At 45.0% G+C, this 14,491-nt stretch overlaps 1 protein-coding gene across 1 annotated transcript in view; it reads right to left on the bottom strand.

Annotated features, from left to right (window-relative positions):
• The window catches only part of GTF3C1 (general transcription factor IIIC subunit 1), a 41,397-nt gene that overhangs the window by 644 nt on the left and 26,262 nt on the right, over window positions 1-14,491 (bottom strand). The window contains exons 27-36 of the mRNA XM_036392112.2: window positions 13,425-13,537; window positions 12,462-12,524; window positions 11,866-11,959; window positions 10,802-10,974; window positions 8,614-8,898; window positions 6,430-6,683; window positions 4,791-5,077; window positions 3,630-4,275; window positions 2,104-2,143; window positions 1,215-1,407 (exon numbers count right to left, since the gene is read on the bottom strand). Coding sequence (XP_036248005.1) covers window positions 1,215-1,407; window positions 2,104-2,143; window positions 3,630-4,275; window positions 4,791-5,077; window positions 6,430-6,683; window positions 8,614-8,898; window positions 10,802-10,974; window positions 11,866-11,959; window positions 12,462-12,524; window positions 13,425-13,537 — 2,148 coding nt within the window. The remainder of the gene's footprint in view (window positions 1-1,214; window positions 1,408-2,103; window positions 2,144-3,629; window positions 4,276-4,790; window positions 5,078-6,429; window positions 6,684-8,613; window positions 8,899-10,801; window positions 10,975-11,865; window positions 11,960-12,461; window positions 12,525-13,424; window positions 13,538-14,491) is intronic.

Below are 14,491 nucleotides of genomic sequence, written 5' to 3'. Positions count from 1 at the left end.
GTTACAAAAAATCTAAGGCTGCTCTAGATGTCAGTCCCAGACTTCTGTGCCAGTCCTTGTTAATGGTTAATAGGTGTATGACAAGGTCTGTCTGTGGTTTCCAAATTCTTAGTGAATTTAACGGTGCAGAAGTTAGATTGAAGTTCCCCATTCTGTAAAATGTAGAGGTAATTAATTGCTTTATTTTGTGGGTTTGAATTCACATTGCCCAGGAATCCATTCTGGAACATCCAGAACAGGATATGCACGGCTGGCAACGCTCCCAGCTGGCACTGTCACCTCAGGGCACAAGCCCTGGAAAATGGATTTCCAATTAGCAGGGAAGTCATGCTTTTGGGAAGGCCTGCAGGATTACTGCTCTGCTTCAGATTCTGAATATTTATAGGAAAAAAATAGAAATCAAAGCTCCATTTTCAAAGTGGTGGCAACTGAACGTCAAGATGTGGAAACAAAATTATGAAAAACTCAAAATTTTCTTGCCATCTTTTGACAATTAAGGTTTTGTAGGCAGGTCAGAAGGTCTGATTTACACATTGTCTAGCACAGACACATGTCAGTTTGATTCTCATGGCAGATTACCTATCTAGAAGATATATAAGAAAAAAAATTAAGAATACTTGGATTATCTGTGGTATATGTATTATCTGTATCCCCCAGACTGGGGACTGGAACCAGAGGATCTTGAGGGGGCTGAGCAGCTCCAAAGATCAACACCTGTCCTTGGGTTTCCTCTTTGCTGGGGATTCTTCATAAAGTCATAGAGTGTTACAGGGTTGGAATGGACCTTACAGACCTTGGGTTCCTCTTTGCTGGGGATTCTTCATAGGGTCATGGAATGTTACGGGGTTGGAATGGACCTTACAGACCTTGGGTTCCTCTTTGCTGGGGATTCTTCATAGGATCATAGAATGTTACGGGGTTGGAATGGACCTTATAGACTTTCCAGTCCCAACACCCCTTTCAACCCAAACTCTTCCATGATCCTGTGATTACCACTGCATCCAACAGTCAGTTTCATGCACTCTTGAGCAACTCCCTGGACTCCACCTCGCTGTGGATCCATTTCAGAAGCAGGCTGGGAGTGTCACGGGTAGCCCAGGCTTCCGTCCCTCCCTGCGAGCAGCAGCTCGCTCTGGCTGTGGCTCCCTGACCCCCCGGGAGCACTGGGGTGCTCTCCCCATGCCCTGGGCCGGCAGTGCTGCTGCTGGCTGTACCTGCAGGATCTCCAGCACGGCCACGGGCTGCAGCACGCCGCTGTAGTGCTGCAGCAGCCCCGCCTGCGGCACGCCCGGCTTGCTCATCACGTGGTAGAGCACGGCCTCCATCATCCCCTTGCACACCGGCTGGTTCAGCTTCCCATCCACGATCCTCCAGGGCCTCCCGATGAAGGACACGCTCTCACAGGCCCTGCCACAGACAGGGAAAACAGCTCTCAGGAGTTCTTTGGGATGGGTTTCTCATCGTTGTAATTTCTGCCTAACAGAGGTTCTCACTGCATCAGTTTTAACACAAGTGTAAATCCTGTGGCTGCTCTGAGCAAGGGCTGGTGATGCTCTACCAAATCTGTGTTTTTCACCCCTTTTAGCACCATTACAAACCCAGCAGCTGCTGTGGGTCTCAATGAGCAGGAAAGCTTTGTTTGGTATAAGCTCCAATATCCTCCAAAAGTTATGAAAGACCCACACCATGCAGCAACAGTGCTCTGACGGGAAGCAAATCCCTAATTCTTAGCACTGGTGGTGTCCAAAAGACAGTCCCTGCATGGAAATTCACACATTCAATTTCCAGACAGTCCCTGCATGGAAATTCACATATACTGCTCATACTGCAGTACCTGGGCACCTGGAAGCTGGCACTGGGCTTATTTGTGCAGTAAAGTCAGTTTTGGTCCTCTGATATTTGGAGCTCATTGGATTTTGGGTAAAAATATCTATCAGAGACATTTTTTCAGTATGCACAGGAGCACAAGGAACATTAACAGGAACAATGGAGTGGGGTTTCTCCATCACTGCTCATCAGAGCATAAAACTGAGGTTTCCAAACCACTGCTCCCAGTACTCTTTTGGCAGTGTTTGGTATTCTGCAGACATCTCTGTTACTCACCGGTCCCTGGCTGCCTGGGAGACATCTGTCATGGAGCTTCCTGGAAAGAAAAGGACACATATTTTCTAATTAACTCAAATTCCTTATCTAATGGAAGGAGAGTTAAAGGTGGCCAAGCTGTGAGGTGCAAGAGCTTGCTAGGAAACCACAGCAGCAAACTACTCCACGTGCTGCTCTCAGTTTTGGGGAGCTCTGAGCTGCCCTTCTGCCCTGCCTGCAGCACACTCTTCCCACACCTCCTACAACCACATCTCTTTACTCAACCCCACCTTCTGTGGTTCCTTTCCCCACTCCCAGCAGGTTTTATTCCTGGAAGTCTGAGGCTATGGCTGAACCATGGTGATTGTATGGGCTGAGGGAACTGAGGTGCACAAAGAGCTGTGCAGGGTCTCAGCCTGGAGCTCTCCAGGGGTCTGGGTAACCTAAAGCTCCTGGAAATCAGGGGGATGTAGGGCAGAGCTCCAAGGAGCTGGAGATGTGAATGCAAACTCAGGATTCCAGCAGGGCTCACTTTCAAAGCAAAGCCTGTCTCTGCACCTCCCATTACATTATGTCATGGGTTTTAATTAGACAATTACTTAATGAGGTATTCTACCACACCCAGAAGGTAACAGCTTTGGCTTAAGCACATGTAAACATTCACTGGCCAGTGAGGACTCTGTGTTTGATAACTGAACTCCTGTTTTTTCCCTCCTCTGCTTCAAACAAGTCAAGGATGTTAAATCCAGGGAAGTTAAATTAAACTACTGAAGTAGTTTAATTTAAGAACTGCTGAGGTCTCTGCTGTTTAGACAGCCCTGAGTGCATTTCCTGCAGGAAGGCTCCAGTTAAACAATCCCAAGCTGTGGGATGTTAGGGATCACCCTCTGGACCTGGGTTCTGGCAGGGCTTGGCAAGGTACCACAGGAGCAGTGAGCTTGTGGTTCAGTCTGAGATTAGGGCTCATAAAAACCAAACCAAAATGAAATCCCTCACAAACTACTAAATGTAAAGCTTGGCAAGAACTACCAGCTATTAGAAAACTGGCAGTAAAAAGGACAGGAAAATGAAGTCCAATTGGGTTACAAATGAGGCTGTTCAATCTCACTGGCATGTGCTGCTTCCTGGTGAATGGTTTAATGAGTTTAGGACTTTCAGCCGTGGACATTCCAGCTAAATGCACACCAGCAGTGCTGTGTTTTCTAGGCTTACAGATGCCTGACCTTTGAACTGAAGCCAGAGATGAGAAACTTTGGATCCAAATTATTCTGGAAAAATTTAAGACATGGAAACAAGTTTCTAAGGAAAGCATACTTCTGGACTAGTCATTCCAGCAAAAGGCATAGGAAGGATTATGGGATGTATTTGAAAACTCTGAGACCTTCCAGATGAATTAGTGTTATGCCAATTTATCTGTGAGAGAAGACAAATGCTCTGGTACAGCTGCATAAAGAATCTAGGATTTGCTTCTAAAGTGGAGCTACTGGTTTGGGATCAAGTGCTGATGAGCTGGTTTGTATTTCAGGGATGCAGAGGGCTCTCCATACCTTTAGAGACTCCTGGGTTCTCCTGGATGCAGGAAAGATCATCATCCTGCTCACTGGCTGATTGTTCAGGGATAGGGATCTGCTTGCTGTGCTCAGTGCTGAGCTCATCGTTCTCTACTTCGGGTTCTTTGTCCTCAGAATGAGATTTGTCTTGTTCCTTGTAAGTGTCCACATCCCCAGCCTCTGGAGCAGGCTCTGGGAGTTCAGCTGGGGGCTCCAGGGAGCCTCCTCCTGGAGCTTCTTCACCCCCAGTAACATTTTCCTTCCTTGGGGCAGGCTCAGAAACAGCTGCATCCAAGTTCCCGCCATCTGCAGGTGCCAGAGCAGGCAGTGCACCCTGGCAGAGGTGACTGTCACCCTGAAGGACATCAGTCTTACATCTCTTCCTCGGGGGCTCATCATCACTGGCACACTGTGTGTCTTTCCCCAGCTGCTGCTCCTCTCCCAGGCACTGCTGTCCCTTCCCTGGCTCCGAGGGCAGCTGTGGCACATCTGGGAGAGCAGGCTCTGCCCCTGGCTGCTCAGCATCCTCTGCTTTGTTCTGCAGGCACACGGAGCGCAGCAGCCAGGGCTTGGCAAACACTACTGCCACCAGCCTGACAGTGTGGCCTCCTACCTCTAAAACCTGCTGCATTTCAATGAGGTCCTGTAAAAACCAAACAAAAAACCCCACAACAAATTATCTCAGGAGTTTTCACTGAAAAATGTCACTTTAACCCAGTGTCATGCAATTGCCATGATTTAACTGGCAGCAAGGGAGGAGCAAAGTTTAGTAGAATATTCAATTTTGCCTCCAGCTGCACTGAAGTTGAAAAGATGTTTTATCCCTAAAGCTTCCTGAAATTACAGCATGAGATGTTTTTCTTCAGCTTAAAGTTAAAAATATAACTGGGAACAAGTACTTTGCTTCCAAAGGTTGATGTTAGCACCTCTAGGTTTCTGAAAGAGTTATTCCTATCTTTGATTAAGAGCTGCTTTGATTTTTGGCCTTCCTAACTTTGAGGCAAGATTGCTGTCAGGTGTGGTGTGTTTCTCCTGCCTAACACAAATAACTCTGTTCAATTTATAGCTGCTTCCAACAGCCTGGAAGCTCATCCTGTTCAAGGGGAATACTAAGCATGCAAACATTAATGTATGGAAAGCAGCTGGCTGTAAACCCACCTGGATGTACTGCTCCAAGCTCCTGCTGCGTTCAGCTTCCACCTGTTCATAGCTGCAGAAACGTTTGCTCAGCTCAGCTTTGCAAATCCCAAAGTGGGAAGTGGCCTCTATGGCCTTCCTGATCTCCAGAGCAGCCTCCACATCCCCGGGGCTGTACCCGTAACGCTCCGTACACTCGTGGAGAAACTTATCCACATCGTAGTTCTCTTCCTGGATTTTTATCAGCCTGGTGAAAATTTCAGGGAGGCAGGAGATGCCCACAGCCATGTGATCCAGCAGGGAAGGAACTGCAAAGCAAATAAACCACGGGAGTTTAAGCTGTGAAGCAGCAGTTACTGTGCAGCATGCTACAGGAAGACAAACAGATTAGAGGTGCTCTAAACCAATTAAAAACAGAGCTCAGCTTTCCCTCTTCATTGCTGCAGTTCCCTTTTTCATTCTGCCTTGCATACCTGTCTGAAAAGACCTGTAAAGAGGAGCAAACTGGTTTACAAGGGCTCACCCAGCAAAAAGAATTATGTCTGGAAGGCAGTGAGCACCTAGTGGTGTTCTCTCTAACACTGGGTCAGCTCAGCTCTGAGTTAATGAGGGAATTCTCTCCTTTCTTCTTGAAGAAGGTCAAGTAAAAATTCTAGGGCAAGGAGATGCTGTAGAGGACACTTTTAATCAAAAATCCACAGCAGAAGGCTGTTGGCCAGATCTGGACTGAACTACCACTTGACAATGCTTCAGACAATTAGTTCAACAAAACATCTCTGTGTTCAGTGACAGGGCCAGCACTGCCCCAGAGTGACCCCCCTGTACAGGCTATCCACAGCTGAAGCCATGGAACCCCCATCCCAGTCCTGGCTGATGAGGGGGCAGCTCTGGCACTGCTCTTCCTGCTCCCTTCCCTTTTACCTCCAGGCTGCTCCACATTTGCCTCTGGAACTTTCGGAGCCAGGAAAAATGGGCTCAGCTGTAATGAGCAGTCAGCTCAGCACAGCTGGAGGGCACGAGAGGCAGCAGAGACAGGAGAAAGAATTTCTGTTTTACCTGTCACAACAGCCATGGAAATGGGCAGGGGCAGCACTAGATGACTTCAGCTGCAGAGCTCAAGGCTCTGGATACATTTGCATTACAGCTGAAAACAAAATGCTCTTCCAGAAGGGGCAGTGATGATAAACTGCAGACAGTCAAGCTCTAAATATTATAAAAATGTTTAAATAACTGGTGTAAGAGGCCAGACACTGGACACCACTACTTCAGGCACTTGCATGAGACAAGTTAAATGAGAATTTCCATTCAAGGAGCTCTGAAAGATTTTCTTTTTACAGAAGAGAAAGACTGGCTGTTACATCATATGGTATTAAAGTTGTTGAAGGGACTGAAAAACCTCCTGGAGAGGGTTAACAGAGCAGAGGAAAGATTGCACTAACACTTTAACACAACATCAAATAGAGGCAAGGCCTTGTTACCAACAAAAGCCTAAGTCAGCCATCTGTTTTAAGTCAGGAGAGAAAGCCTTACAGACTTGATGTGTAATGCAAACAGAATGTTCCTGCCAGGGGCTTTGTTTAAATCAATTCCTCAGCAGGTGAGCTCACCATCTCTCCTGCTCCAAGCCACTTGTGTGCACTTTAGGCCAAGCAGAACTAACCTGGAGAGCTGAGCCTTCCTGGGATGGGGGTGCATCTGAGCCTGACCTTCACCTGACAGGAGTTGACCACGATGCTGTCGCTGGGGCTCAGGTTGCGCGTGCTGACGATGCCAGGGCAGTAGTAGCCTCTCATCAGTAAATAATTGGTGTGCGAGGCCTGGCGAGGCTTCACCTCGATCCTGCGTTTGCCCCCAGAGCTCTCATCCAAGTCATCATCCTCATCATCCTCGTCCTCCAGGCCTTCTTTTCCCAAGCTGCAGCAAACACAGAGGTTGGATTTGTTTGTTGGGTTTTTCCCCAGAGAAGGAAGTGATTGGTGATGCTGAGCAGAGCGAGGACACGGCGCTCTGTGCCCACACCAGGCTGATGCAGAGCACTGAGAACAAGAACTACACAAAGGAAATACACTAAAGGTCCCTAGGAAAGGAAACTCTCTCTTTTTTTCATAATGTGTTGAAATGAACCCAAAATATCTCAGCTTTCAGTGCTGAAGCTCTTTGATTCAGCAGATGCTTCATCTTGAGGGAACATCTGTTAGACAGTGAGAGCACAAAGGGTGCTGCAGGATGGGGCAGACTGTTTATTTTTCAGGGTGAAAAGGAGGAGAGAGTTACAGATTTCAGTTACCTTAAAAAATAGTAATTAAAAAACCACCCCAAACCAAGCTGCAGACATCCTCCAAGTAAAGAAAAAATAGGAGTAGCAGCCAGGGTGGATTTCCCAGAGAAAAACTTAGTCAAACCAATACTTTTTATTCTAGGACATGACAAGAACCACTATGGATAAAAGTGAAGGCTCTGAACAACCTGATTTAACTCTGAAGTTGCCTCTGTTTCAAACAGATTATGCCAGGAACAATGAAAGGTTCCTTCCAACCTTTTCTAACATGAATTAGACTTTAAGTACCTTCTTTTAAAATATATTTAAAATTGAAAGGGAACACATCACTTAGAAAAAAACAGTGAGTGCACTACTCAAGATGCCCCTAACTCAGCAATGGGACCAGGCCAGGGCTCAGTGCATCTTTGTTAATGACCTGGCTGATAAAACAGCTCATTCAGCTTGCACAGGATCACCCAGCTAAGGACACTAGAAGTATATGAGAAGCTGGGATTTGCATTCAGAACATCTCCAGCACACTGGAGAGCCAGCCTGGAAAAGAGCAGGGAGCAATTCCCTATGACAAACACATGTTATTTGTATTACAGTGCTCTGCATGTGCATCTGTCCCTCCACTGAGAGGGAACAATTCAACAGATGAAGGAAAAGAAGCTTCTTAGGTGAGTCACAGTGCATGGATCACTGCACAGGGGGGGTTTGGCTGCTTTTTGTTGGCAAGGCCATGGCCCTCAGAATCTTGGGATGCATTAGCAGGTGTTTCACCTGTATGACAGGAGGGAATTGGCACAGAGCTGCCAGCAGGAGCATGGCTTTTGTTTCTTGACATCATAATTCAGTGCAGAAGAAAATAATGAGAAAGACAGAGAACTGGTCAACATGAATCAAGTGAAGGAACTGAAGCTGCTCATTTTAAAGAACAGCATGTTATGGGAGAGGGACCACAATAACAATCCTCAAGTAGGTATTAAGCTGCCCTAAAGAGAAGGAGAACAAAGTATTTTCCATGTGTACTCACAATAGGAAGCAGTAGGTCGAATTACTACGAGATTTGAGTTGCACTTTTAAGAAAGGAAATAATGGCTTTTAGGAAAAGGGCTCACAGGCTCCCACTGCCTGGGGACAGTTTCAGTTCATGCTATTACTGCAGGCCTGCAGGAAAATGAGATCCAAGAGGAGACAGTGCAGAGAAGCACTGCTGTGGTGAGAGGTTCCACTGATAAAGCTGAAACCTCGTTACCAGCCCTCTCATCTGTCACATGCCAAGGCACAATGCTGATGAAATGCTCCTGTAGCACCCAGTGCTCTCTTTTCCATGTCAGCTCTGATGGCACTGAAGTGTCAAGCAATTGAAATGTCACATGTGAAGGCAAATGCAGCCCAGGGCTATAATGACAGGCACTGACTTAAGTGCCATTAAGTCTTCAGAGCACCTCCTCAGAAATAAAAATCAAAACAATAGCACAGTAAAAATGCCATAGTGCAGTTCAGGAAATGCTAATTCCTGTCCAGTTTCATCCAAGTTATTCCCAAACTGTATTCTCTAATAGAAATAACATCACTTACCTTTTGATCACTTCATTTTCCACCATGGAGCTGTCCACCACAATGATCTGCTCTGGGATTCTCACATTCACAGCCACCAGTCCCAGGGAGAACAGGGAGAGCATGGCCACACACTGGCCACCAGGGCCATCCATGGGAAATGCCACCATGCCTTCTGATGATGCATTTTCTTCATCTTTAAATGAAAAATTGTGTGGCTGGTCTGATTTTTCAGCATCCTTGAGCTTCTCCAGGAACTGGAAGGACTCTGTACAAATGGTACTGGGGAAGCGCCACGTAAAAACTCTGCACAAAACCACAAAGAAGCACAAATCCCTCAAAATCTGCTCTGAGTTTTACAATTATGGTGGCACAAAGGAACCAAACAGTTGAAGTTTCATTCTAGAACTGGTGACCAAGCACACTCCACACCTGCTCTTACAGTCCTTTTATTATTTCCAGCACATTAGGTGTTTATGCACTGTGTAAAGGTCAGGTAGCATACAGCAAATAAAGAGCAAAGCTATCATCTTCTGCTTCACAGGAATGCTGAAGAAATCTTCCCACACGTCTACAACTGTGCTGCTGCATCCCCCCCCTCTCCATGTGTCTCTGAGGTCCTGCCCAGCACCCTTGGCTCTATTCCTTCACTGCCCTCCCCATGTAAGGACTGACTGATGTGATGTCAGCTTCATCTTCACCTTCCTCTGCACCCTCAGCTGAAGGTTCCTTGCTCTGGACACTTCTCCTGTGCTGTCACCTGTAAGATCTTAAATGAGAGATGTGGGAGTCCAGGCAGCTCTCCAAAATGCAGTTTATTGTATCCAAAATGCAGTTTATTGTATCCAAGATGTTACAGCAGTCCAGGGTCGTGGGTGACAGAGCTGTGCCCACAGCTGTCAGCCCCAGCTGCAGGCAGGCCTGGAGACCCTTTGGTTTAGGTTACAATGCATTATTTACTTTTCTTTTGGTTACACTGCATTATAGACTTTTCTTTGCTGAGCATCTTCATACAGTAGAACCAATCTATACCTTACTTTTATCTCTAGCCTATCATAACTACTGTAATTACCATACTCATGTTACTATTCTCCAATCACTAAAAGTTAGTACATTACAGTTTAAGCTAGAAGTTGTTTTTCAGTTTTCTTGCAGTGGAAAATTCTACTTGCAGCATTTGCTGCCTTGTTTGCCTGTGCTCTCTTTCTACTTGGTAAAAACATCTCTTGTTTGAGGTGGGTTTATCCTTTGCTCTAAGCCATAAAAACCCCTTCTAACTAACACACCCTTTACCTCCTTGGTTATCCAGTAAAACTGGCTCAGCAATTCTTTTCTTCCATATCAAAACTTGCTTTCATTTCTACTCCTGTCATGGACATATTTTATGAAAAATCCTTTTGACAGGATTTTTTCTCCTGAGAAGCTGAGAAGCCTCAGAGGAAAAGAAAAACAATAATTATCTGCTGCTGTGGAATGCAACAGGTGCATCTTTGATTGGTCCATGTGAGTTGTTTCTACCTGATGACCAATCTCAGGTCCAGCTGTGCTGGGACTCTGGCCAGTCACAAGATTTTTTTATCATTCCATTCTTTTCCTAGCCAGCCTTCTGATGAAATCCCTTCTTCTATTCTTTTAGTATAGTTTTAGTTTATCATTTTCTTATAATATATATCAGAAAATAATAAATCAGCCTTCTGAAACATGGAGTCAAGATTCTCATCTCTTCCCTTGTCCTGGGACCCTGTGAACACCACCACAATACTTCTTCAGATTCTACATTCAAAGATCTTTCTGCTGAGCATACATATCTGTGAAACTTATCAAACTTTCATTCTTCCCAACAGTCACCTCCATGCCATGCTTGGCTAGATCTTTTCCTTTGCTCCAAGCCCAGCAGTGTAGGGGGATAGAATATAAGAAAATAAAGATAGTGTAGAAAGTAATCTTAACCCTAAGGAGTTGCAGCTGGGTCAATTATCAAAGATTAGGGGCAGGCTTGACTTTAACAGGCCCCAGCTGTAAGCAATGAGACGAAGATGCTATAAAAGAGTGGGGTGGCTGGTGAGAAGGGAACTGGAGTCAGTGGCTGCTTTGTGAGAGGAAAGAGTCAGTGCTGTGAGGAGCTGCCCACGAGAAACACCAGGAAGGTCTGGAACTATTGTGATAAGGAGACAGCAGCATGGAGCCCCTGCAGGAGGATGACACCCACCTGTAGTAGCTCTGGGACAGCTGGTAGGACATGGGCACGAAGGGCAGCGCGCGGCTCTTCTTGGGCCCCAGCGTGTGGTTGACCCTGCGGCGGTTGACCAGGCTCCTCCTCTGGCACTCCAGGAAAGCCTTCACCAGGATGTCATCCCTGTACTCCTGGTACAGCCTGAATGTCTGCAACACACCAGGGACAGCTCTGTGCCCCCTGCTCCAGCCACGCACACCCAGGGGCTGGCAGGACATGAGCCAGGATGAAAATCATCCATCAAAATTCACTTTACTGCTCCGTTCCTGCTATGGCCTTCCAGGCCTGCCGTGGTACATGCCAGTTAAATTAACCAAATACTACAGAACATGTGATACTCAAAATGGGATTGGGCTCCCACTGGAATAATAGATGTGCAAAATGCTCCTCTGCCACACCTTTTGGTAAATTCTTCCCCTCATTTCAGCAGGACACTTGGTTCTGAGAGCTTGGCTCTTTCCACTCTTGCTTATGAGCTGTTAAACTCCCTTTGAATCTTAACCTTACTTAAACACTTGACTGATTGATAATCTCTTCCTGTAGTTCCCAATACTGAAGGAGAGGTCCCCAACACCAGTGCCAGCTGGGTATTAGGATTGCTTTTGTGATATTTCCTCCAGAACACTCCAGATGCTCACACTAAAGCATGGTACAGATTGACCCACTGGAAGTGATGTGGACCTTATTTCATGTGGTTTTAGGGGATTGCTTCAATCTCACATCTTGCAATCTCATCCTCAGAGAGAAAACAACAAACTGAAAATCTTCCTACAATATGTAATTTCCTAAAAGCAGAATACTCCCCACAGAATGGATACAAATTCAAGTTTCTGGGTTTCTTTTTTCCTATTTGAAAAAGGAATGTGCAAAGGGAGGGAGGAGAAGCTGTAGGGCTGTATGACCACATGTGGATGTGGCACTTGGGGCCATGGTTTAGTGGCCTTGGCAGTGCTGGGCTGATGGCTGGGCTTGATGATCTTACAGCTCTTTTCCAACCTAAACAATTCCATGATTCCATGAGCAGCTACCAGACACTGTACCTGAAATGACTGGCAAGATTCCATCTGGTGATCTGAGAGTGCCAGTGTACTCTGAATCAGATTCTGCAGCACCAGAAAATGAATATCATAAATACTGAAAGGAAAAAAAAAAGAGAAAAATATTTATTCCTGGTGATTTTTGAAGATGAGGTACCCATTAAACCAGCACAAAAATCTACAATCTCATCACCTGCTTCTGAAATAAAAGCACAGAGGCACAAGATCTACAGCTGAGGATCATTCATGTAAAGGAATCTGTTACATTTTCCCTCACCTTCCACCCCCAATTTTTTGATTAGTCCAGATAATGTGACACAAAGTTCTCCCTGATAACATCTCCTCCTGTTGAGATACAACACCCACATAGAAAATGTACAGTCCCAGTGATAAAATCATTTTGAGGTCATCTCTGTTATCATTTTATCTGCCAAATCTACGTCAGAGATCTCTACAGTCTTGCCAAAGCATTTTTTTTGTTAATGAATGTATACACTGTAACAAACAGATGGAAACACTGAATTAGGACACTCTTTATATGACTTCCACAGAAGGGAGGAGCTGATCCTAATGAGGAAAATGGTGCTACTGCTACTCACCTGCTCAGATTATCCTCTTTTGTGCCTTGATTTGTGTCTTCTCCAATTGCCAGCACTCGAAATCTAGTGAAGGGAAGGGAAAGAGAACACTGGAACCAGATTTTGCCATGAAGCCCAGAGGCTGATGAGCACAACTGCTACTGAGGCAAGTGCTGGGCCAGCCCAGGGGACTGTGTGCTCCAGCAGCCCTCAGCACAAGGTCAGACAGGGAAAGAACTGTCCAGATCCATCTCCACTCAAATATCTGTAGACAAGGAGATAAAAAAATGGACAGGACACAGTTCTAGCACTGAAAGGATTTGTCATTTTATTGAGGTTTTGGACTTCCAGTTATGGCCAGCAGCACTTTAGCTGTAATGCACAGCTCTTCCCCAAAATAAGAAAAATTCCTAAGTGCTAAATTTGTTATCATAAAATGGTCTGACACACAATTTTTCCACACTGCTTTTCAAGTGTTCATCATCATGAAAAAGCTTAATGACCTGGAGCTGGAGAATGCTGCACAAGGCTGAGTGCTCTTCCTTATCAATACTTTTAGCAGCACTGAAATGATTCAGCTGAGCAACCAGCTACAAATTGTGATAGAAAATGGGGCCAGTTAATCTGAAAAATGCTAGATTGCTACTGCAATGAAAGTTACACTTGAATAGCAACATCTCTAACACTAAGGTTGAGGACTTGACAATTGAGGAAAATCTGCTGTAGTGAATTTCTGGTTTAAAAGTCTTATTATTATAAGAATGGTTTGAAATCAGCAAAATTGTGCAAATGACTGAAAATTACTTATATGTATTTAGGAAGTGTGGATATGAAAGAAACACTGCTGATTGTATTTAGCAAAACTTCTTTTCTTGCTAAGGGTACAGGGTGTAAATCATGCCCAGAGAGGAGGAGACCTGCTCTGAATTGCTGTCCCCCTGCCTCACCCCATGTGCAGAGCCAAAAGCACCAGGATTTAAATACCTGGCAAAGAGTTCCTCCAGAGTGTCAGGAATCTCCAGTTTGGGGTTCCCCAGGGTTGAACTGAATTTCTCTTTCAGTCTCTCCACAAACTCTTTAAACTCATTTGCACAAACCTTTGGAAAGAGGAGAGAGAAATGTCATCAACATCAATTTCTTAGAGTGGAAAAACTCCTCTACTTTTAAAGTGTGCATGAAAATTCGTGTAGCAATAGCTGAATTCTGAAGTCAGAAGCAGTCCAACAGCCAAGGCAAGGCAGGGAAAAGCTGCTGCAGTTTGTGTTTGCTGATTCAGTGAACAGTTGCAGGTTCCATCTGTAATCAGCTCACAGCTACAGCCAAGCACCATGAACATATGTTCTAAGACAATTGCCTGAATTAACAGCAAGATCTCTTGCTAGAGCTACGTTTAAGCTTCTGCTCAAGCCCTGCAGGCTTTTCCATGTTCTCCATGAAGTGTTTGCACAATTATAGCTTGGAGAACACCTGTTACATGAGAGGAATCATCTCTGGAAACAAGTTTCTATTTGCTTCCAAAGACAGACTTTGGGGATGGGGACACATATTTATTTTAGTGATGTCTCATTAATGAACAACTGCTCTTCCTTTAAGCAACATGAGTCTAACAACAGAACTGATGGGCTTTTCTGACAATGGTATGAACTGTCATTCCTAAATAAAAATGATCTTGCTATGACACTGTCCCAGTTCTGAGAAAATTCTGAAAATCAAACTGGAATTGCTTGCACTGGAAGTGTAAACAACTTTTCAATTTGGAATTATGGTTAATTTAAATGGAAAAAAAGAAATAAAATCTTTTAGCTGCTCAAATCAAGTCTGATAAAATTTCCTTGAGTTCTTGCACTCATTCACAGAAACTAAGGTGACAGTTCAACACACAACCAGAATAAAAATTAGAAATTACAGAACAAAAATGTTTACTAGCTCAGGTAACAATGTGGCTGAAAGGATAAAAAAAGGAATCAGGAGATGGAGATGTTTAGTCATGGATGTTTATAAACAAGCACATTGAAAACCACAATGATTGTTGCACAAGGGGTGTTTATGTG

The sequence above is a fragment of the Molothrus ater genome, chromosome 16, assembly GCF_012460135.2.
Source record: "Molothrus ater isolate BHLD 08-10-18 breed brown headed cowbird chromosome 16, BPBGC_Mater_1.1, whole genome shotgun sequence".
NCBI classification, from domain to species: Eukaryota; Metazoa; Chordata; class Aves; order Passeriformes; family Icteridae; genus Molothrus; species Molothrus ater.
The sequence above is the reverse complement of the archived record's forward strand: the minus strand, read 5'-3'. Positions and strand labels throughout refer to the sequence as shown.